Genomic DNA, 22667 nt, shown 5'->3' with positions numbered 1-22667 from the left:
CATCTTCTACCGCTCCTGGTGCCCAAAAAAGTAGTTAATTGACTTTTTTCTTGCATTCCGAATAATGTCTGACTTATACGTATATCGGGAGATAAAACCTCTTCCTTCACCCTAGTAAATTTGCTTCAGATGTTTGAGAAACTTTTCATAGTGTCGACATCAGCATAGCTGTAATGCCAGAAACCGGTCCCCGGAAGCTTGTTTCCTTCCCAGTAAAAGAATTGGCTTGGTAGTTTGGTCTGCCCTGTTCCCATGATGCACTGGGCCAGGGACAGACTAATTTGCATGTAGCCAGGTTCTGAGCTGGGATGGTGCAGTGAGCTAAAAAACGGTGATGGATCAAGCCCTAATCTGTTGACTGGGTACGAGTGTTCTACTTAATTCAGATACTCTGTCCATCACCACCCCCTTTTCTGAATTGTGCTCAAATATAGTCTTTCCCGTTTCAATGTCGACAGTAATTTCAAATCCAAAAGCTGGTCATCTTCTACCGCTCCTGGTGCCCAAAAAGTAGTTAATTGAGTTTTTTCTTGCATTCCGAAAAATGTCTGACTTATACGTATATCGGGTGATAAAACCTCTTTCCTTCACCCTAATAAATTTGCTTCAGATGCTTGAGAAACTCTTCATAGTGTGGACATCAGCATAGCTCTAAAACTTTACTCAGACAGTAGAAGTGCTGTAAGTTAATGGTGGAGTAGAAAGATGGAACAGCCATATGATGTAAATTTAGTAGTGTTAGTTATTAAGTTGTTCTGTTCTCATTGGTCCATCTTCCATCCCCACAGCTGCTTCCCAGATAAAATACCCTCTACCTCATAGGGATTTCTGTAACCAAGAGTAGAACTGTGCAGATGGTGATTCCTGGTCATATCAGCGGGGAAGGGCGAATAAAAAGGGGATTGAATTGAAATGAATTGCATTTATAAAGCGCATGGCTGCCCTCAGAGGGCTTCCCAGAGCTAGCACAAACAGACTAGAGAGAAGGCACTGGTAGAAACTAAAATAGCCAAGTCTTCAACTTCTTTCGGAAGAGCTCGAAAGAGGATGCGATTCTTACTCCGAAATGTAGGGCATTTCATAGTTTGGGTCCTAAATGTTTAAAGGAACGTTCCACCCCCCCCCCCCCCCCCACCCCCCAAGAGGCCCAAGCTACGTTAATGTAGAAGGCAATTAAGAATACAGAGTTGACCACTCTATTTACATATTTTAGGGCGTTTCGATTCCTAGCACAGTACATAAAACACATTGCTTTAAACTTGACCCGTTTCTCGGTGGTCCTTCGATGAAGCTTACATAGATGGATGGAGACAGAGACATGCCGCGGAACATGGCATAAGAGTCTGGCAGCATCAATCCGCACAATTTGCAGTCTATTCCAAAAAGACTTTGAGACTCCCAGGTATCAGGTGTTTCCATAATACAGAATTACTGCCACAGGCAGGGGTTAGGGAGCATGCGAAGGGCTTAATAATCAGTGGGTGATGTGTACAGTTGTGACTTAGATCGTGTAATTGTGTGTGGATGTGCTGTCTTTATGACAAAGGTAGAATGATATTATTTAGAAGTTAAGCTTTTGTATAACCAAAATGTAGTAATGAGAGGAATACATAGGACACTGTGAGATGGGTATAATATTGCAGTTTGTGTTCACGAGCATTGATCTGAATAATGTGTGCCACTTGCAGGGAGAACATTGATGTGATTGTGGAAAGATCTGGCCAAAATTTCAGTTTTGATTTGTCATTGAAACTTATGATATTGCTGTGAATGCTTTTGCATGTATGGTGATGGTGTGGGTTGCAAAAGCGCACTTTACAGCTCTCATTCATCGTGACTTATGATATGCACCAGTCTCATTCCTTGGACTTTATGGTAAGCAGCTGTGGACCCAACCCCCCCCCCATTAATCTTTCATCGTACAGTCCTGTAGCTCTTCCATTGATAATATGTGGGCAGCGCTCTCTGCACTGTGCAACGGTGTCACTCCGGTAGATAGTGATACACAGTAACATGCCAAGTCATGGGTGTGTAATGCGGACACCCTAGATTGCCCTCTGTTCCAGGTGATATGACGTGTGTGAAGGACACAAGCAGGCATCCCTCTTGAACTAGGAAGAAGGATGGGGTCTTTGTGGTTAGCCACTACTTCCTGATTGGCCAAGAACTCTCCAGAGTTTCCAGCGTAATCAGTGGCTTTTTTGGATGAGATGCCCTCTGAGTGGGACAATACACAGTCGCCGAGGATTTCGTCCGTCCAGGGGTCACGACGAACCTCATCTTCCTCACTTTGTTGAGGTACCTCTCACATAAAGGTCCAAGGGGAAGAGGTTGCTGGTGGACATTAGTACAAAACAGTAAGTCATGAAGTATAGAAAATGAAGACTGGGCCCCTCACTCTGCACACACCACATGCAGCCTACATTCAGACTCCCATCTCGCTTGTGATTTTGCCCTATTAAAGGTCTGAGTCTAGACCCTTCTAGAATACTTATTTGAGCTTAAACATGAAAGGGCCATTATCTCAGGAGATTTACACACACTTTCTTATTCACCTTTCAAGTGGTCAGAACCATGCTTCTGGGAGCCTGGGTGGATTTTTCAGAATTGATATGCGTCTAGGTATTTTCTGAGAGCAGAAGTATTCCCTCTTAGCCGTTTGTTCAGTTCCAAAGTCTCTCTGGGAACATGCTAAAAAGTACTCTGCTGACTGACGGCTTTGGATCTTCAACCTGGGGCATGACCTGAAATGGGATCAGTTCTGATATTTTAATGTTCTTCTCTTTCTCTTTCTCTCCCTCACTCTTGTCCTACTACTCTTTTCCCAACCTCATTTCATAATCTCTTTGCCACTACGTTACCAAATATTTTTGGCTTACTCTGTCTTTTAAACAATTTCTCTTGGTTTTATCCCTCATTATTTTGATCCCTATTTGTTTCCTCTTATCTTCTGCCTTCTCTGTTTTTCCTTGGTCTTAATTCTCCATTGTTTTCTGTATTCTTTCTGTTGTATCTCCCCCATTCTTTTCTTTCTTTCATCTCATTTGCCCAATCCCACATCCTAACAATTTGTCTCCCACTCTCTGCTTCTGGTCCCCCTGCTCTGTTTCTGGTCATCCTGGCTCTTCTGACCCCCCCCCCCCTCCCCCTTACTTCTGGGTCCCTCTCCCTCTGCCCCCCCTGTCTGCCTCTTGTCACCCCGCCTCTGTCCACACTGCCCTTTTTACCTCTGATTTCCCCCCCCCTCTCCTCCTATGACCTGCTTTTGGCTCCCTCGCTTCAACTGCACCACAGAGATTGTCCATGAGGACTTGAAGATTGGTTCTGATGGTGAGAGTGACCAGGCTTCTGGAACATCATCAGACGAAGTCCAGTCCCCCGTGCGTGTCCGGATGCGCCACAATCCCGCCAGGAAGATCTCCAATGAGGTAAGAAGAAAAACAATCCACTGTAGGAAGTAATTCAGGCCACCCTATTGGCTGGCACACCGGCACACTCCTTTATTCCTGCCATTTCCGCCTTGCTGCCCTATACTCTGCATCAACCCTTCTTCCACACTTTGTTTAGGTGTCAGGAAAGGTGAGGGAACCGAGGAAGAACATTTCAGAAGATGATGGTGGAACAGTAGGGTCAAGTTTTTTTGGGGCCTATACAGGGAAATCTCCCACATGAAGATGTCCATAACTGCTGCACCCTTCATCTTGATACCTGGTATAGATGCCTTGAGAAGGGAGGTTAGAAAGGGGTAAGAGAAATGGATGGAGCATCTGTGCAGAGGCGACACACAGAGGGACTATACTGATTGGGTAGATGACTGGAAGGAGCCAGGCGAGTGAACCAAGTCAATCGGGGTGTCTTCATCTGTGGCGATTATTGGGCTGAATCCAAAATCAACAAGAGCAACCTTTGAGAGGATAAATGACATAAAATGCAGTTAAAACAATATAGACTCAGTAAAGGTGCCCCAGTTAGGCAATAAGCTAGAGTGTCACTTAAACGTAGTGCTTTCTTCTCTCATATGTTATGGTGAGTTTCCAATTAAGTGCGGGAGCAGACCATGAAATGCCTGTTTCAGGAGTGCTTAATAACATCAAAAAGATTCCTATTGGCCAATAGCAATATTTTATATTCTCACCATGTTTCAGTGTAATTTTGTTTCCTTCCAAAGATGCACAGAATTAATAGTGCTCTCACTTGCAGGATTTCTTTCTCTGAGTGGCATTCAAAGACAGAGGACTTGAAACCTACCGGTGCACTCATAGATATCAAATATACCATCTTTACACCCAGACAAGTCTAGACACAGATAGTCTCCATGAACCAGAGGATCAAATACTCCCTTCTTAGTGACCTTTGGGTAGATTGAAAGTATCCCTCCTGTGTACTCTAAGAACTTGATAATAGCCTCCTGGTGCTTTAGGAGGTTCTATCAACTAACATTACTTTATCCTCTGAGGAGGCCGCCACTAGCCTCTACAGGGTAGAGATTGTCGTAGTCCAGGCCCACTAATCAACACTTCTTGCAGCCTCTTCTTTTGTGGTAAGTCAGAATAACCACAGTGTCTGCTTTTCAGCTTCTTTCTTCTCTCTTGGCAGGACGTCAACAAGCGCCTCTCGCTGCCCGCCGACATACGTCTGCCCGAAGGCTACCTAGAAAAGCTTGCCTTGAGCAGCCCACCCTTCGACAAGCCGCTCAGCCGGCGACTTCGACGCGTCTCTCTGGTCAGTGTCACGTACGCATTGCCGGACTGCCGTAAGCATTGCTAGTCAATTCTTTGGTCTTATGTGGATGGACTTGATGTTTGATCCATTTGTAGAAATGTCATGGGAGTTTTCGAACAAATACTTTTAATCAGTAGTTGCAATCTTCGCATGTTTCCCCTCTTCACCACCCTTTTAAAGCTTCATATCCTAGCTTAATTTACAATAGTTTTCATGAGGCCAGAGCACAGTTCCTCAGTCTTGCTTTTTAGTAAATGTCTCTATATTAATTTTTCTTAAGATAAACTCTTACATGATATGTAGATCCTTATTCCCTTTTCTGAACTCTTCACTGTTTTTTCAACTTATTAACTTACTAAAATTTGGAGAGATACCAGGGTGAATGTTAAACCATCGGTCTGGGCTTATGATTATCGGGGTGATGATGGTTGCGCTGCCCACCATTAAAGGCAAAAGAGCTTGGAGATTTGGGGCAAAGTGGGGGATAACTTTCTTGCCCTTTGACTTATGCGAAGTTTATTATTGTAAAGAGAAGGGTTGGAAATGAGTGCAGTTGGTTCAATACATAGCCTTACAAAACCATTTATAAGGTGATCAGACTGTATGAAATTTGAAAAGTATTCAGAGGGTCCCTTGCATAGATCAATGTGTTCCCTTAACAAAATACGGCTAGGGGCTGTTTATCATTTTATGCGTATCTGTGTTTATTTATTTTTCTCTTTTACAGTCTGAGATTGGTTTTGGTAAACTGGAGACATACGTCAAGCTGGACAAGTTGGGAGAGGTATGTTTTCCCGCTTAATATCTTTAAAAAATGCCCATATTGAGAGTATTGACAAGGGAGGGCTGCAGGTGTGCTAGGAAGCCAGACAGCTTCCTAGGGTGCTGATGGCAGACGTCGAGAAGACTGAGACCAGGATCTTCAAAGAGAGCCTCAGGGCACCAGGAGTCACTTGATGTGGGCTTCTGTGTGTGCCCAGTTCTTATAAGATGAGAGCTACTCCCTTGCACCAACGTTAATGGGTGTTCACTCTGGCGTGAGCCTGGCCCAGACCCCTCACATACATAATAGTATATATAATATTAGTATATGATAATATTCCAGCCGTTATGCGTTCTCACTAACCATTATACGGTTTCAGAACACATTTTACTCCTGCAAAATTGCCACCCTGTAGTGGCAGCGAAGATATGTTTTACGGTTACGTAGGTTGTTGGATTTAAGGTTGAACAGAGAATTGTGTGATTCAGGGCAGATCTCTTCATCGGTCTATGCCTGAAGCTGTAAATATGTGTCATCTAATACGCATATACTATGTTATTTATAAACACACTGCTATATTCTGCATTGTCTGGTTCTGTCCTTGTAAATTGATACTTGTATAGCGCACTACTCACCCGCAAGGGTCTCAAGGCGCTTGTACGAATACCGCTGTGGAACCCATCCTGGCTTTCCCTGTGAGGCGTCCACTCCTGGGCACACCCAAGGTGGAGGCCAGGCATCCTTAGCGTTGTGGGGGCCGTTGTGGAGATTAAGCAAGCTATTGCCCAGAGTTGCAGAGTGGGACTCCATGATTGGAATAGGCAGCGAGGCGAGAATTACCAGGTCCGTGGAATTTTTGAGCCCAAGACCCGCCGAGGCGGGGAATTGAACCCTGGTCCCGGGCTAGACCTCTGCATCAGGGTCTGCCACTCTAATCATTGAGCCACACTTCTTTATGTTCCACCTCATGAAATCCATAACTTGGTGTCTGCTGAACCCTACACACCGAGCAGTTTCATCCCCAGCACCTCCTGTGTGAGAGGATGCTGCCACATTAAAAGTGCTCTGTAAAATTCCGTGCCCCATCATGGAGCTAGGTATGCTCTATATCCGATAAAGGTTTAAGCTTCTTTGGTAGAAAGTGTTTTTTTATTGCTCGTTCTGTGTAGTTGGTAAATTGCCTGCTCAGTTTTCTAAATTTAACTGATGTGTTTATCATCCTGTTATTACACCTACTCCTGCTTTATCGCCTCAATTTGTTTTGAATTTTCACATCTGTCAGTTTCTTAGCAGTTTTACAGTGTGACCTTATTATAGATTTGCTTTCTGTGCCTTATACCGCCATCTTGTGGTTTATTCTGAAAATGTTCTTCTACTAATGTAAATAATTTGGCATCGACCCTAGCCAAAGCATGTATGACTCCGGATGATGAGAAAAAGCCCAAAGTGCACCAGGCTATGACCACCATCTTTGGATCTTATTTAGTAACTTGTTTCTTAACATTAGGATGTTCACAACATACATATAGATTCATCATCGGCATGTTTTGCGAGTCTGTAATCGTGATTATTAAGGAATCGCTATTACAGACTCGCAAAATGGGATTCATGTAGAAATCGCAATAATTATTGCCATTTCTACAGCTTCCTTATTTGCGATTAGCTAATTGCTAATCGCAAATAAGGAATACCTCCCCATTCATTAGCCCATAGGAATGAATGGGAAGACATATCAATGTGCGAATCGCTATTAGCGATTCGCATGTTGAGTTTGCGATTTCAAGGGTGCAGGGGTGTCCAAAGGACACCCTGTTGCACCCCTGAAATGATATTGGATGCTGGTGTTACGCACACACGTGTCCCAAGGACATGTGTGTGTGTAACATACAACTTAGAAAAATGCACTTAAGTGCATTTTTCTAAGTTTCTGCTATTTACCACGAGGTTTGACTTCGCGGTAAATAGCGGCCCAAAATTTCGAATTCGCAATTTTTTAATGTTTCATGAATTGTATTTAAGGAATCTCAAATAGAGATTCCTTAAATGCAATTCCTCGCAAATTTGCGAATTCTATAATTGCGATTTTTGCATTTGGGATGATGAATCCCAAATGCAAAAATTGCGCTCGCAAAGGGCCAGATTTTCAGTATCTGGCCCTTTGCGAGCCGATTTCACTTTGATGAATCTAGCTGATTCTCTTTGTGGAATAAGACTTTGTTTACATTATGATTTGGGTCCGTTCTAGTGGTTTGTTGCTTTTGCAGCCTTAGGCTAAAGTGCTAAAATCATTCAATTCATGGTTTATTTGAGCTTGTCTAAGTATTGTTTCCTTTTACCTACTAGTCCATAATAGTTTAGGCGGAAGCCTATTCTATTGAGTGAAATTTGGAAAGTGGTGACTTGGACTACTCATACTTCATCTAAAGGTATAAATAAGGTCAAACACTTTCAAATGCTGTCTTGGTGTACAGTATGTTTCTTAGATTCAAGAGCATCTAGTCTATCATCAAATTGACCTGTATTGTAATTATGGACCTCCATAATATATGTGCCTCATGTTCGCGAAATCGCCAAGGCACACCCACTCTATTGAGTGTTCTTGAACCTATACCTTTAGAGGAAATATGTGTAGTTGCAAGAGTACCATCTGTTTGTATACATATGTCACTAACTACAACCACTATAATAGTATTTCTCTGCAAATAATCCTAGGGCCCTAAATGAGTGGCATCTCACTACAAAGCAGGTGTTTGCTAGATTCTCGTCACTAGCAAAATACAGCGAAGAGCTTTTTTCCTTGGAGCATGTTCTTTTTTGTGTGCCTCACATTGCATAATAATCGCCGCAGCCTATTGAAACCATTGATTTCTAAATATGGCGATTGTTATGCAATGCGAGGCAAATAAAAAGGGTGCCCTAAGGTTTGTAAGGAGACCCTGCACAGATTACACAATCTAAGCTCTGAAACCACGCCCAAACATGTGCCTGTAATAACATTGCCTGTTGATACCATTGTTTTTGAAATACGGAGTGCACTGAACGAAAGAAGCCTTGCAATTTTTATTTAATCCAGTAAATGAAATTGTTTTACGATTAGTATCTTTTCTAAATGTTTTTAGACATGTATCGACTATGTACTTTCTATTTAATGTGGAGTGGTTCTCATTGTAGATCTGTATCCCATAAATAAATTGTATTCTATAAAAAAAATTAAAGTGCTTTGATATAAATCTGCTCAAGTAATTTAGCTTATTCAATATATATATATATATATATATATTAGTTTTTACCTCCTCATACTATAAATACAGTTTTTACATTTGTAACCCAGATGTTTCCCTGGCTCAAGGGGTAGAAGCAGTGCAGCACCCTAGGTATTAGTTAATTCTTCTATGATTTGATTTAGCAGATGTTCTCAAGTGAGGGCAGCTCGACATTGGACCTGATCAGTATTTGCATCTGGATTATTTTGAGATTCTTCTCCCAACTTGGCAGATTGTTGAGACACTCTACAGGACACAAAATGGCTGTTCTTATATAGGTTTTTCTTTTTTGTTAAGCAGTGTAGATCGCACCAGTGTCACCTTTGAAATTAGTGTTACAGAAGAGTGGGGTGCTGGACTAGTCGTGAGACGCGTTTGGAATAGTAGGTAGTTCAGAAGGGTGACCAAGTTGAAACAATTCTTCATGTCAGCACGAGTCCAGCCATGGAAGTTGCGTTGACTACCCCATCAGGGGTTACATGAGATTGCTACTAATGTTGCTGACGTCTAGGCTTCCAAAAGCTTGTTTAAGGAAGTCCGCTTGGAGTTGAACTCTGAAGACCGGGTTGGTATTTGCTCGAACCCCCTGTTCCCTGAAGGCCTATACCTGTGTTTTGTATGCTTCAGAAAATGGACAGGTTGCTGTTGTGCAACAGCATCTTGGATTATTTGATGTCGACAGAAGCTGATCTTTGTATGCAGACCGGACTAACTTTTTTGTAGGACCGGTGCAACGTCTAAGAAATTTGAAATAGATTGTGTTCTCCTGTACTCCTTGGACCAATGGAGTGCCTTAAATCAGGATTTTGTCATCTTTTGTTAAGACAAAGTGTAGCTGTCTGATTATGCACTCCTTGTCCTCTGTGTGTTTGAGGATGCAGCTGCAGAAAAGGTTGAAATAGGTCTGACTGGCCCTTCGTAGGACAATAAGCACCTACTGGTGGTTAGACAGGAGGCCCACCTTACAGGTTTTGGTATATGCAAACAAAATATATAAGATGCCAGAAAGCAAAGATGTAAACTTGCAAATATACTACCCCGTGAAAAATACCATGCTGCAGAATCCTCATTACAATAAAAAATGGATGCTGATTGGTTCTTTACTTCTCTGTCGCATACACAGGGAACATATGCAACAGTTTACAAGGGGAAGAGCAAACTAACTGAAAACCTGGTGGCACTGAAGGAAATCAGGCTGGAACATGAGGAAGGAGCACCATGCACTGCCATACGGGAAGGTACGTACAGACTTAAAACCCAATCTGAGATGTTTCACACTTTAGAAGAAGGGCGACATTACCAGTGACTGATACTCAAAGTCTGTGAGAAGCTGATCAGTCCCCCGGTTTAATCTCTTAAATACAAGAGGTAAGGACAGTGCAGGGGTCCACACCTTCGGCATATCCCTAAGCTTCAGGAGAGCTCCTCGCATGTCTGAAGTCCCACAGAACATCTTTTCCTCTCCAAGGCAATGGTAGAACGACTGCTAGGGACTGAGACTCTGTATAGAACTGGAGAGGGCCTGTTCTCTTTTTATCCTAGGGATTACACCCCCTGCCTATCCAGAATGGGGGGGGGGGGGCTGTTGAGCCTGCGCCCACTGTATATCAGTAGGTCATGGACGGAGCTGATATGTTGGTGACGTATTCCCTCTCTATATCCTAGATTCAGGCGAGGGGGTGATGCTCCGTGTATTCATAAGTCAGAGATGAGACTGATATGGCTGGCAACTGATGCCTACTCCATACCCAGAGTTCAGGAATGACATTCATACTCCTAGGAACTGATAATCTGGTATATCCATGGGACGGACAGACCTGGTTATTTCAACAACACGAGAAGGGCATCCCCAGTAGATGAGAAACACAAATTCCAAATATAAATTCCAAATATAAAGTCAACCAAAGACACCCACAGAACAGTAATTTTACTTTTCAAAGTTTATTTTTATATAGTCATTTTTGGTAGAACTCTCATTATAGTAAACACAGAAAAATTTATTTTGATCAGCTTATTATATAGACAATTTCATTGTGTTTAAAGGATTATGCAACAAGAGAAAAACATCAGCCCAAGAACTTGTAGGACAATAAAAACATGATGCACAATTCAGTCATTCTATCAATCGACCACAAACTCACTGCCACAAGTACATACACTCATACTCAGACAGAGCATCATTTCATCATACAGTTGAGGAAAAGCGCTGACGCGCGTTTCGGGAAAAAAAGGTATTAGAGAATTCCTTCATCAGGGCGTAAATCATCAATCCATTATTCGGCACAGTCTTTTAAGATCAATTTGTAATATAAGACAAGTTTATCAAATGATTCATAGTCTGTAAGTTTGTGGTCAATAAGCTGATCAAAATGAATTTTTCTGGGTTTACTATAATGAGAGTTCTACCAAAAATGACTATATAAAAATAAATGTTGAAAAGTAAAATAGCTGTTCTGTGGGTGTCTTTGGTTGACTTTATATTTGGAATTTGTGTTTATCTACTGGGGATGCCCCTTCTCATGTTGTTAAAATACTTATCTTCCCTGGTGGGATGCTCCCCTTGCCTTTATCAATTTTAGGTTTTAAGGGTCCCTCTACTGTTTTTTGCACGGACAGACCTGGGGACAGTCGACTTCTGTATTTGCCTTGGTCAGTTGAGGGCCTGACATATGCAACGGTATCCCTCTGTTAGCCTATGTAAGCCAGAACAGCACAGGGCGACTAGTGATGGTGTCTGCATCCTGTAGAGAGGACACAATTCTGTACAGAGGACCAGGCTGCTGAGCTTTAGGTAGCCCATATTTAAGAGCTGGCAGTGGAAGAATTTGGTGCAGTGTAGATCACTAGGTAAGAAGAAACACGGATGTTGCGATGATTGAACACCTTTATATTTTGTTGAGTGGTGTAGGGACCAACCGTGTAGTCAAGTGAAGCCTACTGTATTGCCATGTGCCAGTAAGGACTGGTTGTGCTGGGGACTAAAGCAATTTTGAAATCAGCATGATAGGAGGGCCAGATTTGGTAGAGGGCTCTAGCAAGAAAGGGCAGGGGCAATGTTTGTTTCATGTTCTCCCATCCTGCTCCACTTCCAAGGCTGACCTCCATGCTCATTTTTCTGGGTTGCCTCCAGTGTCCCTCCTGAAGGATTTGAAGCACGCCAACATTGTCACGCTGCATGACATCATCCACACGGAGAAGTCTCTCACCCTGGTCTTCGAGTACCTGGTAAGCTGCATTACTCTCATGTTTGAGTAGGTTCCTGGAGCTCTGCCCTTTGTGATCTTCATTCTTGATGGGCTGCATGGACCAGATGCCTAAACTAGAACTCTTTTTAATGGTGGCCTCCGTGGGAAAGAGAAGAGTGTAGAGCTTTGTCCGTGCTTAAGTTCTGAAGTCCGATAAATATGGTGGGCTTGATTCGCAAAGGGCCTCGCTCTTGTGGCGGAGGCCCCGCAGACGTGGGGGGGATTCTACGCTATCTCGACAATCTCCACAATGAGGATTCCCATTGCAGCGATTCCACCCTGAGTGCGGAGACTAACCCCCCGCCCCCCACGACTACAGAGCCTCGACTAGGAGTGTAGATGCCCTTTGTGAATCAGGCCCTCAATGTTTTGCATTCACACACAGACATAAGGGCTAGATGTTATTACAAAACATAAAACAGTATGTGAACAGTTAAAGCGCAGAGCGTTAACATTTTCCTAAAGTGCATAAAGCATTCATTATTTCTCAAGGCAAAGGGGTTTTGTATTATACCATTTCTATAGCATGTTCCTATACCTTGAAAAAGCCTCAAGCCCTTTCCGGATGGTTAAGAAAGTAACAACACTGTTTGTTGTGCATAGTCAGATACTGTACCTTTAGTTGCAGTACAATAAATAAGTGGTAGTAATTACCTTTTCAATATTTTAAATGATCTACAAATCTACCTGTGTCAATCAATGCATCAAAGATTTTGATTTCTATTGGGGCCTGCAATGCTTTCTGCCGATTATAAACATCACCCTTTTAAAAGATTTGACGTAAAGTCTGTTGCCACGATTTTAAAAACAATGGACGGTGTAAAAACAAATGAGCAGGATAAAAAATGCACAAGATGCATAAGTGTTTACCCTCATTTGCACTTGCAGACGTTTGTTTACAAGCATGCACGATTAAAGGCAACCCTTTTCATTACTTCGTTACAATATATTACATTGGGGAAAATTATTTAGATACCTAACTTGTACCCCACCAACCCCTGAATTATACAAGCTTTTGTGGCATAGAGGCCTTTGCTGATGGGTATTTACGATCTGTATTTCTACGCAAGTTCCCAATTATGCTCTTGACTTTGTATTTTAATGCTGTGTTAGTGAGACCCTTCTTTGATCTCTAATCACTCTAGATAATCCCCCTAATTTCAGATGCACATTAATTAAGCTTTTCAAAAGAGACCTCAATTGTCTAAAGCACTCCCCTTACAGTAATAATGTGGACTCTTTTGATCCTGTAGAATATTAGACATCTGCTTTTTGCCAACCATTCCTATGGATAGAAATTGACTTCAACCCAAACATCCTGGACAATTACTAAACGAGGAAGCTGAAAAACCCTTTTCCTCCAAAGATCCAACATTTGCTACCATTAGGCAAGGAGTTTACTATCATATCATGTATTCTCTCTCTAATTGCAGCAATTCACCGGTGCTAGAGAATACCCACTCCGCAACACGTTAAAATTCCTTATGCTTTCAGTTATACTCAAAACATTACTCATCTCTTTGGGTACTATGCAATCCACGACAGCCTCCTAGTAAATGTCATGTCTAATATTCATCTTGCTCAACTGTCTCAAGCAGTTTACCATTAAACCCGCAAGATGATTGGACTTTCTTTGTGCCAAAAACCAATTTTTGGTTTTATCTGTGTTGACAGCAAGCTTTTTACTTGAACACTAGTCTTGCAAAGCAGCTGTCCATCTTTGAAGTTCTGTAGGAGTCTACATGGTGACTGCAAAGCTTTGGCGATGAATTGTTTAAGATAGAGTGCTGTGTAAATCTAACATAAGGCAAAACCAAGCACTGCTAGCACACTCTCCTACTTTAATCCATTTCTAATATTTATCTTCTTGTTAAGGCTACTGCATTTAGCACCTCTACACTTGCCATAATATTTTTAAGCACAGCATGTATTATAAAAGGCGGGCCAGAAGAGATGTCTCTACCATTTCGATTTCTTCTTCAGAAGTTCTCCATCCACCATATGAAATGCTCTATGAAAATCCATAAAGCTGGAGTACAAAACACCAATCCGCTCTGTGGATCTTTAGACGACATCGGAGAGGCCCCCTCTGTGGTCCATTGCTTATGTTTGTTAACTGTGCTTTCCCGAAGGGATACAGATATTTGGTTTCATCTGGCTGATTAATTATCCCAGTATTCATTTAACAAAAAGAACTGCAATTATATCCACGAAGAATGTAGATTGAGAAGAAGCCAGGCTAGAAAGATTACATTTTTAGAAAGATTTTATTATTTTACCAAACCGGGAGTGTGGTCCCCCCCCCCCCCCCCCCCCCTCCTTTTTCGAAATTTTATTCTGAAATAAGCAGAAACTGTAGAGTCAAAGCCCCCCCCCCCACCGAATTATGACCTATCAGGAAGGCAAGATAATTACCCACACCACGATTTTCTACATTCTTGGTGCCAATTAGTTCTTCTATTCTGCTTTCATGTAAAGGGGCGTTAGGAACGTAGTACTGAGTTGTTTTGCTAGTGCTAGAACTTTGAAAGCTCGTCTGCCATTCATCGTCCAGAATTACACATTCCAATTCTGTGGCATTTGGAGGCAACCAATTTTTTAGCAGTCTTGTGAACTTGAAATTATCCCCCATTTTGATATAATTTTAATACAAATAAAGTTGTAGTTTATATTTTATTAAACCTTTATTTCTTTTTCATTTCTCTTAATATTGCTGACAGTGCATTAGTTTCAACCCTCTTTTATTCATGGGTACATCTCCTTAGGCAGCTCTTAAGCACACAGCATTCTTTACTGTACCACTACTCACTGCCTCTCAAAAACTAAATCCTGTTGAGAAAGTTAAGTCTTAAGATTTTTAAAAAACTTACAACCTGCTCACCTAAAGATATGTACCATTATACAAAATTAGATGATTTCTGGTCCCATAATGGGGCATTTTCAATTTGAATTCAGCTCATGGGCATCTTCCGTGCAGCCCGTTCTTAGCCCCTGAAAATACTTAACCAAGATTGGTGGCACAAAGTGCCCATAACACCAACCAGAGCATCTCTTGAAGGGCAGAATGACCACTCTTTTCTTTATAAATATCATAAAATCTACACAGACGAAATAAAGTAAGTGGATACAAATAATTTATCAATATTTGCTCGTTCTTATGTTTTACGGGTCAGCACATCAGTGGTAAATTTCTCATTTAAAGCTATCACATGACTTTCACTCATTTCTAGTGCTTATGAACCAGTTCAAACGTCGGGTAATCACCCATAGGTATGTCAAAGGTATCCATTGATGATCGAGTAAGTAAGTCCCTTTATTGGAAACCTGTTTGCAGCAGGTGCAGCTGTAAACCGCATGCTGTACACACACTTGCCATCTAGTGTTGCACTCAAAGCAGAACAAGTTGTGTTTCTTCAAAGAAGTAATTTCTGTTTCAAGATGATTTGACGTACTTCCCCTGACACCCACAATGCATCGGACACAGACTCCAATTTGGATTGATATTCCCACCCTGGAGCTCAGACGTACCCCGAGTGATCTGTCATCATTGTGAACTGAAAATGCAAACATTTTGACACCAGCACAGCTTCAAAGACAACGTAAGGAACACTGGTCATGGCAGTATCAGATCAGTTGAGCAATCAGGCGCAGGCTGTAGGAGAATGGTTCGTTTGGGGAGAGGAGGGTAATGGAAAATACTGTCTTTAAGTTTTGAACCTTTTGCAATAGCCCACTCCCATGGCCGGCCAAACAGGAGTCTGTAACCTGTTTACCACAGGACCGCAATGAGACTGTTCTGCATGTAACTCCTTTTGGTCCATGAAAACCATCCGGCACCATTGGGACAGAAGATTAATGCATTACTCAGAGACGCCATGACAGGTCTCCGTTGCTTTCACATCTGTAGCAGTAGCTGAGGATGTTGAGGGCTGTGAGTCTGATGCAAGAGAAAAGGTCCGTCCGGTACATCTGAGGAACAAAAGCAGCAGAGTACTATTTCTAGATTTCCAAAAGTCTCTGACTCTGGAGAAGTGGAGTGTCCAAGGACCCCATAGAAACCCATGCTCTGGCTAAATACCCCCCTCTTGAATCCCAGGGGTTGGCCCTGAAGACAAATCAAAGCAGCCCCGCCTCGAAAAGATGTCGCACCTCGAAGCGTCCATCCTCTGGGTAGGGGCCTCAACAGTAGCCCTGGTTCCACGGAAAAGAACGGGCCATAGAATGCTTTGTCCTGTCTGGAAAGCGGTCTCTGAAAAAGTCAGCCATCTATGCAACCCACTCTACTGCAGATCATCCAATGCCGAAAGACACCTTTGATGCCTGAGGAATCCCTAGGTCTAGGAAAAGATTCTCAGAGACTTGATGAGGCAAATAGTGCTTAGGCAGTGAAACAGGCTTCTAAATAGAGTAAGTAGTCAGTACTCCACCCACAGAGACTACAGCAAGAAGGAGATTCCAGATGTTATGTAAAGGGCAATGTTCATTGGTCTATATAAAGGATATATCTTTGCCATTGTCAAAAACATGCTCGCCCTTCTTAAAAAAACATTTGAGTAGGCAGTTTCCTGAGAGATTAGACATTTTTGAATCCTAAGAAAAGAGACCCATACACAACACCGATCGTACCAACACCAGTGAGCACAGTCAGTACATTCAGGTTCCGATGTTCTAGATGTCTTGCACCTCTGCTCGCAAACCACTGCTTTATGCGTTTGGATAATGCTGCTCAGTGTATGCTCAGCACGTGATCTACAGCATAATGGAAACGGAAAACGTTACTTACCTGTAACACTCGGTTTGCAGCATGTAGTGCAGTACATTCACTTGGCATCTCGTCCAGCTCCCCAGATGTGAGCACAATATAACATTTGTAGACACACCTCTATGGTAAATTCATATTACAATTTGCAAGTCCTTTTCCAGCACACAAGATACTGTTTCACTTTACTTCGACGCACAAACACCTTAGGGGTCAAAAACTCAATCTGAGGTGGAGTCTGTGTCCTGGTGCATTGGTGGTTTCAGAGAAGGTGCCACGAGTCTCCTGTGAAACCGAAATGCCTTCTTCGAAGAAAACCAACTTTAATATTCCAAGCACAAGACAAGATGTCAGGAGTATGCACCGCATCTGAATCTACAGCAAAGCGAACTGCAAAGACCGGCCTTTATATGTTTTATGAGTTCGAAATTCTTGTTTATCAATCTAGTCTTTGAGAGAGTGATCCAGAACAAACATGTCTGAATATGAGTCTTGATAGGTTTGAGCCTACCCTACTCACTAGATGTTCCCAGGAGTACATTTCCCCTTCAAAAAAGAGATCTCCCCAAGTCAAAATCCCAGCTTCTTTTAGCGGGCTTATCAATGCATCTTTAGTGAAGTAGTGTGGCTCACTGGTTAGAGGCGGCAGACCCGAGAGCAGAGGACGGCCCGGGACCAGGGTTCGATTCCCGGCGCGGCAGGTTTCTGGACCAGGGTCAGCGGACTCGATAATTCTCTCGCCTCGGTGCCCACTCTGATCAGCGATCACACTCGGCAACTCTGGGCATTAGCTTGCCTCATCTTCACTAACGGCCCCACCAGACCGCCGGGGATGCCTGGTCTCACCCTGGAGATACCCATTAAGGGACCATCTCTCAGGGAAGCCAGGAAGGGTTTCGCAGCGGTCGAAGCGCCTTGGGACCCTCCGGGTAAGTAGTGCGCTATATAAAATGCCTATACATTAGTCCATTCAGGTGGAGCTGGAAGATCCCATATAGGAGAACCGTTGGAATAGTAGCCTATTTTGGTAGTAAGTCTAAGGTTGTACCAGGTTCTTGCTAGGCCCTGTAGTATCTTCAACTTAATTTTCTTAAAAAATTTTGGATCTGCAAACTTGAATAAAAATCCTGTTTGATTTAAGCCTTCACATTTTAGTAGTGTAGAAAACATAAGGCCTATGCCCTGATCATTTGGAGTTTTAAATAGGATTCGAGCATGTGCCAACTGAAATGCCCAGGCATAGATTTGGATATCGGGGGCCAGCCAGACCCCCCTTCTCCCTACGGCGCCTTAGTTTATTCCAAAAGATTCTTACAGACTTATTCCTCCATATAAATGAAGTGATGTCACTTTGCATCTTTGCTATCATTTTCTTCTCAAAGTAAAGTGGTTAACTGTTGAAAATAAAGGTCAATTTAGGCAGGATGGACATCTTGACCAGATTCGAGCGGCCTAAGAGCGTCAATGGGAGATGTCTCCAAGAATTCATTAAGTTCCTGCAATCTTTGGCTACCTGGGTAAAATTTATGTGGGCAATCTGGTTGATATCATTTAAAATTTTAATACCTAAATATCTCATATTGTCACAGGGTTGTACTGGAAGTGTCGTATTAGTGATGTTCCATACCATTACCTCGGTTTTTGTGGCGTTGATTTCATAGCCGGAAATTTTGCCGAATTTTTGTGCCAGATTAATTACTAATGGGAATGCTGTGTTGATAACAGATGTTAAGATCATGAGATCATCCGCGTATAGAGATACTTTTTTCTCCCAATTACTGTGACTAAATGGAGCGATGTTAATTTCTTCACGAATCAATTGGGCGAAAGGCTCCATATATATATATCAAAAAGTAAGGGCGAGAGCGGGCAACCCTGCCGGGTGCCTCTTGTAATGGAAAAGGGTTCCGACAGACCACCGTTGACCAAGACCGAGGCTGAAGGTTCATGGTATAATAGTTCCACCGTTCTACGAAAAGCTCGGCCCACCCCAAATTTTTCCAAGGCCCCCGACAGGTATTTCCAATTGACCCCGTCGAAGGCCTTGGCAGCGTCTAAAGCAAGAATGGCCAAGGGCAGTGATGAAGTAGTTGCCATGTCAATTGCACCTATAAGGTCGTAGATTAATTCGTAGAGTTGGCGACCCTTAACAAAACCCTTCTGGTTAGAGTGTAAAATTAAGGGGGCTACCTGTCCCATTCGTTTAGCTAGTATAGACGCGAAAATCTTATAGTCAGCGTTGAGGACTGAAATTGGGCGATATGAGCCACAGGCCGTAGCTACTTTGCCTGGTTTCAAGATAAGCGTAATGGAAGCTGTTTTCCATGATGGAGGGGGGAAGTCTCCCTCAACCAGTATCAGATTAAATAAATTGGTAAGAAAAGGGGCGATATTGGCTACAATATGCTTATAGATCTCTACCGGAAGACCATCCGGGCCTGCCGCCTTCCCATTTTTGCTGTTTAATATGGCTGATGTTACCTCCTCTAACATAATTGGGCGGTCTAATAGGTTTGCCTGCTCTTTAGGGAGAGTCGGTAGGGTGATTTTGTTAAGCCAGTTTTCTATGTGAATTGGGGTGATATTATTGTCCTCCCTACAGATATCTTGAAAGAAGTCTTTAAAAGCTAATCTTATTTCTGGGTCTGAAGTTACTGTACCAGAATTCGTTATTATAGAAATGATATTATTACGTTTTTGATCTGTTCTGGACTTCCAGGCTAACAGTTTGCCTGCCCCTTCGCCAAATTCGAAGTTAGCTAATTTACTAGCTTCCCACCTCTGCAGGATACGCTGATTTAGTACAGAAGCCATTTGTCCTTTAAGTTTCGTGAGCTCCTCCTGTTTGGTCTGTATAGCATAGTCTGAGCTGTTGTTTGTATTTTCTAAATATGATTGAGCTTTTAGTATATTGGCCTCTATCTGTGAAACCTCTTGAGTATATTGCTTCTTGCGGTATGAAGTTTTGTTCTTAACAATCCCTCTCAAAGAACATTTGAATGCATCCCATACTAAACTGTGTGACGCCGAGCCAATGTTGGTTTTAAAAAATTCTTGCGTCTCAACCTTAACGTAGTCCAGATCCTCAGGGGATGTAAGGAAGGATCTGTCAATTGTCCAAGACCTTGTCACGGTGTGAGACTGTAGTTCAAGGTCTAAACATACTGCCGAATGGTCGGACAGGTGTGATGGTAAATAAGTTATATCCCTTACTGACTTTTCCAAGCACTTGTTAACCAATATGAAATCGATCCTTGATCTGTGTCGATACTTATAATTTCTAAAAGAGAAGCCGGATTTCGAACCCGATCTTACCCTCCAAATATCAATAAGTCCATATTGGTGCATATTTTTAATTAGAAAATCTCTTGATTTGGAATGTAGCTGTTGTCTGGTAGAAGTGGACTTATCCAACTTCGGATCAAGGACAATGTTAAAGTCACCCGCTATTATCATTGGTTCTGGAAAATGTAACAGCTCGGAAAACAACGTGGCCAGGATAGATGGGTCATCACGATTAGGCCCATAATAGCCTACTAATGTAATGCTTGACCCCCCAATCATTACTGTCGCGATTGCCCATCTGCCATGCGGATCGACCTTTTGTTTCAAGAGTTTTGTAGTGATGTTTTTTTTAAATAGAATGACAACCCCTTTTGTGTTAACTATCTGAGAAGTAGAGACTGTTATATCTATCCATCTATTCTTTTTTACCAAGTCTAAAACTTCATCTTCAACCAAATGTGTCTCCTGGAGGATAATGACCTGGGCACCAAAATCCCGAATATATTGTACTATTGTGTTGGCTCTAGGTTTGGTGCGCAGGCCATTAACGTTCCAGGAGAGAATCTTAATGGTGCTCATACTTGGCATGTCTACTGATATTTATTGAAAGTCCTGCCGATACATTTCCCTTAATGTTGGTAAGATAAAAAAAGCTAGCCCATTTTTTATTTATGTAGTTGTCGACCGCCATTTTAGAAATGAGGATCATTTTATTTTTTATTCCCCTAACCCCTTCCCTTGTGTTGATTTCCCCCCCACCCCTGAGGAACCCTAGATTATCCAACCGGAAGGGATCCGGTTTGTGATACCCCTAATGCTCTATCTAGGCTCAGGCGGGACGTTCTTAAATTAAGGTAATGGAGGACCTAATATAAGTGATGTGTTTAACTTAAGTGGAACCTATGGCGAAAAATATAATTCGATAGCTTAAAGTAGTATCTATAAGTGGTTTTAAAAGTGCTCTTTATTGATTTAATTTGTGAAAAATGTAAAAGAAATTTACACACATACACACATATATATATACATATATATATATACATATATATATACATATATACAGACCTCCTCCTTTTTTTTTTTTCTTCTCTCTATCCTCCCTTTTTCATTTATTTTTTTTCCTTTTCCTTACTTTTTTTTTTTCCTTCTCCCTTTTCTTCCATCCTTCTTCCCTTCTCTTTTTTTTTCCCTTTTTCCCTACTTTAAGCGCTTTAAACTCGATGGAGTTGATTTTATAGAAACAGCTATAGTAGCAGCTGACATTAATTGGAGGTGCCTAAACTTAACAATAGTTCATCTGCTGCTTGGACAGTGTGAACGTTATACATTTTGTTGTTTAGCATAATCTTAAGAGCTGCGGGGAAGCTCAACTGGACGGATGCTCCCAGGTTTCTAAAGGCCTCCATTCTTCGACCCAACTCCCATTGTCTATCAAGGGTCGCCCGCGACAAGTCAGAACGCACTTGAAAAGAGAAACCTTCACCTGACAACGATTTTTGTTTTAAAGCTAAGTTTAAAATGTGGTCCTTGAGCTGAAATGTGTGAAAATTCACTAATATCTTGCGGGGCTTTGTACGTTGCGGATTGCGCCTGAATGGGTCCCTGTGAATCTGCTGAATATCCTGATTAAGCTCCTCCTCCGTGTGTTTTAAATTTAGGGTTTTAATTAGGAGTTGGATAATGTATGCTTTGATATTAGTACCTTCATTTGCTTCTGGTACATTCAAAATACGGATATTACAGCGCCTCGAGTTATTTTCCAAGTGTTCTATTCTTTCCGCCAGTGCCGTGTCTTCTCTTTTAAGCTTCCGTATCTCCTCTTTGGCGTTGTCGAGTTCTATGGACATTACCGCTGTTGTCTCTTCTAAGACTCCCGTCCTAGAATATAACGCATCAATCTTACTGTCTAGTGATTCACAGTAGGACCTTATCTCTCTTTGAATTTTAGATGACTCCTCAAATCCACGTTTAATGTCGACTGTCAAGTTAGTAATCATTGATAATATTGTAGAGAGGTCTGAAGGAGGAGTAGAAACAGCGACTTCTGATAGTGAATGCTCATCGGAACTAATAGATTGGGAAAACTGACTTAGTTGCTGTACAGTGCCCTGAATACTGAGAGCGTTCTGGTCCAAAACTGGAGGCACTTCAGTCCCTTGAGGCGGATTATCTGGTTCTAATACTCGACTCGTACTCCTGGGAACATCTAGTGAGTAGGGTAGGCTCAAACCTATCAAGACTCAAATTTCTCCAGATCTCTAGTTGGGGCAGCACAAAAATCTGACTCCACTCGCCAACTAATCCCCTCATTGGGTGGTATCGGCCAACTAGAATCCTCCCTACTTGGCAATGCCCTAAAAACCAAAGAGGTTTCCCATTTCTACAATTTAATCTTAGAGGAAATAGACGGAATATTCCACCTTCCAGATCATCTTTGGGGTCGTCTATTGCCGATAACTAATCTGCATGAACTATGGGAAACATCCTTTACCGTGTTATGGGATATTGTAAAACCAGCGTGGCTGCGTAGAAACCACTTCTTTACCCTCCATAGGGCTCCATAGGGCTTATTATTCGCCCCAGAGGCTGTCCAAATTCTCACCTGGTAAACCAGTGGCCTGCCCTCGGTG

The 22667-nt window shown here is 42.2% G+C and overlaps 1 protein-coding gene across 1 annotated transcript in view; it reads left to right on the top strand.

Moving 5' to 3' along the window:
* The window catches only part of CDK16 (cyclin dependent kinase 16), a 186736-nt gene that overhangs the window by 97473 nt on the left and 66596 nt on the right, over positions 1-22667 (top strand). The window contains exons 4-8 of the mRNA XM_086940435.1: positions 3295-3428; positions 4597-4722; positions 5450-5506; positions 9872-9986; positions 11879-11973. Coding sequence (XP_086796561.1) covers positions 3295-3428; positions 4597-4722; positions 5450-5506; positions 9872-9986; positions 11879-11973 — 527 coding nt within the window. The remainder of the gene's footprint in view (positions 1-3294; positions 3429-4596; positions 4723-5449; positions 5507-9871; positions 9987-11878; positions 11974-22667) is intronic.

Source organism: Lissotriton vulgaris, chromosome 10 (assembly GCF_964263255.1).
Source record: "Lissotriton vulgaris chromosome 10, aLisVul1.2, whole genome shotgun sequence".
Classification (NCBI taxonomy): domain Eukaryota; kingdom Metazoa; phylum Chordata; class Amphibia; order Caudata; family Salamandridae; genus Lissotriton; species Lissotriton vulgaris.
The sequence above is the reverse complement of the archived record's forward strand: the minus strand, read 5'-3'. Positions and strand labels throughout refer to the sequence as shown.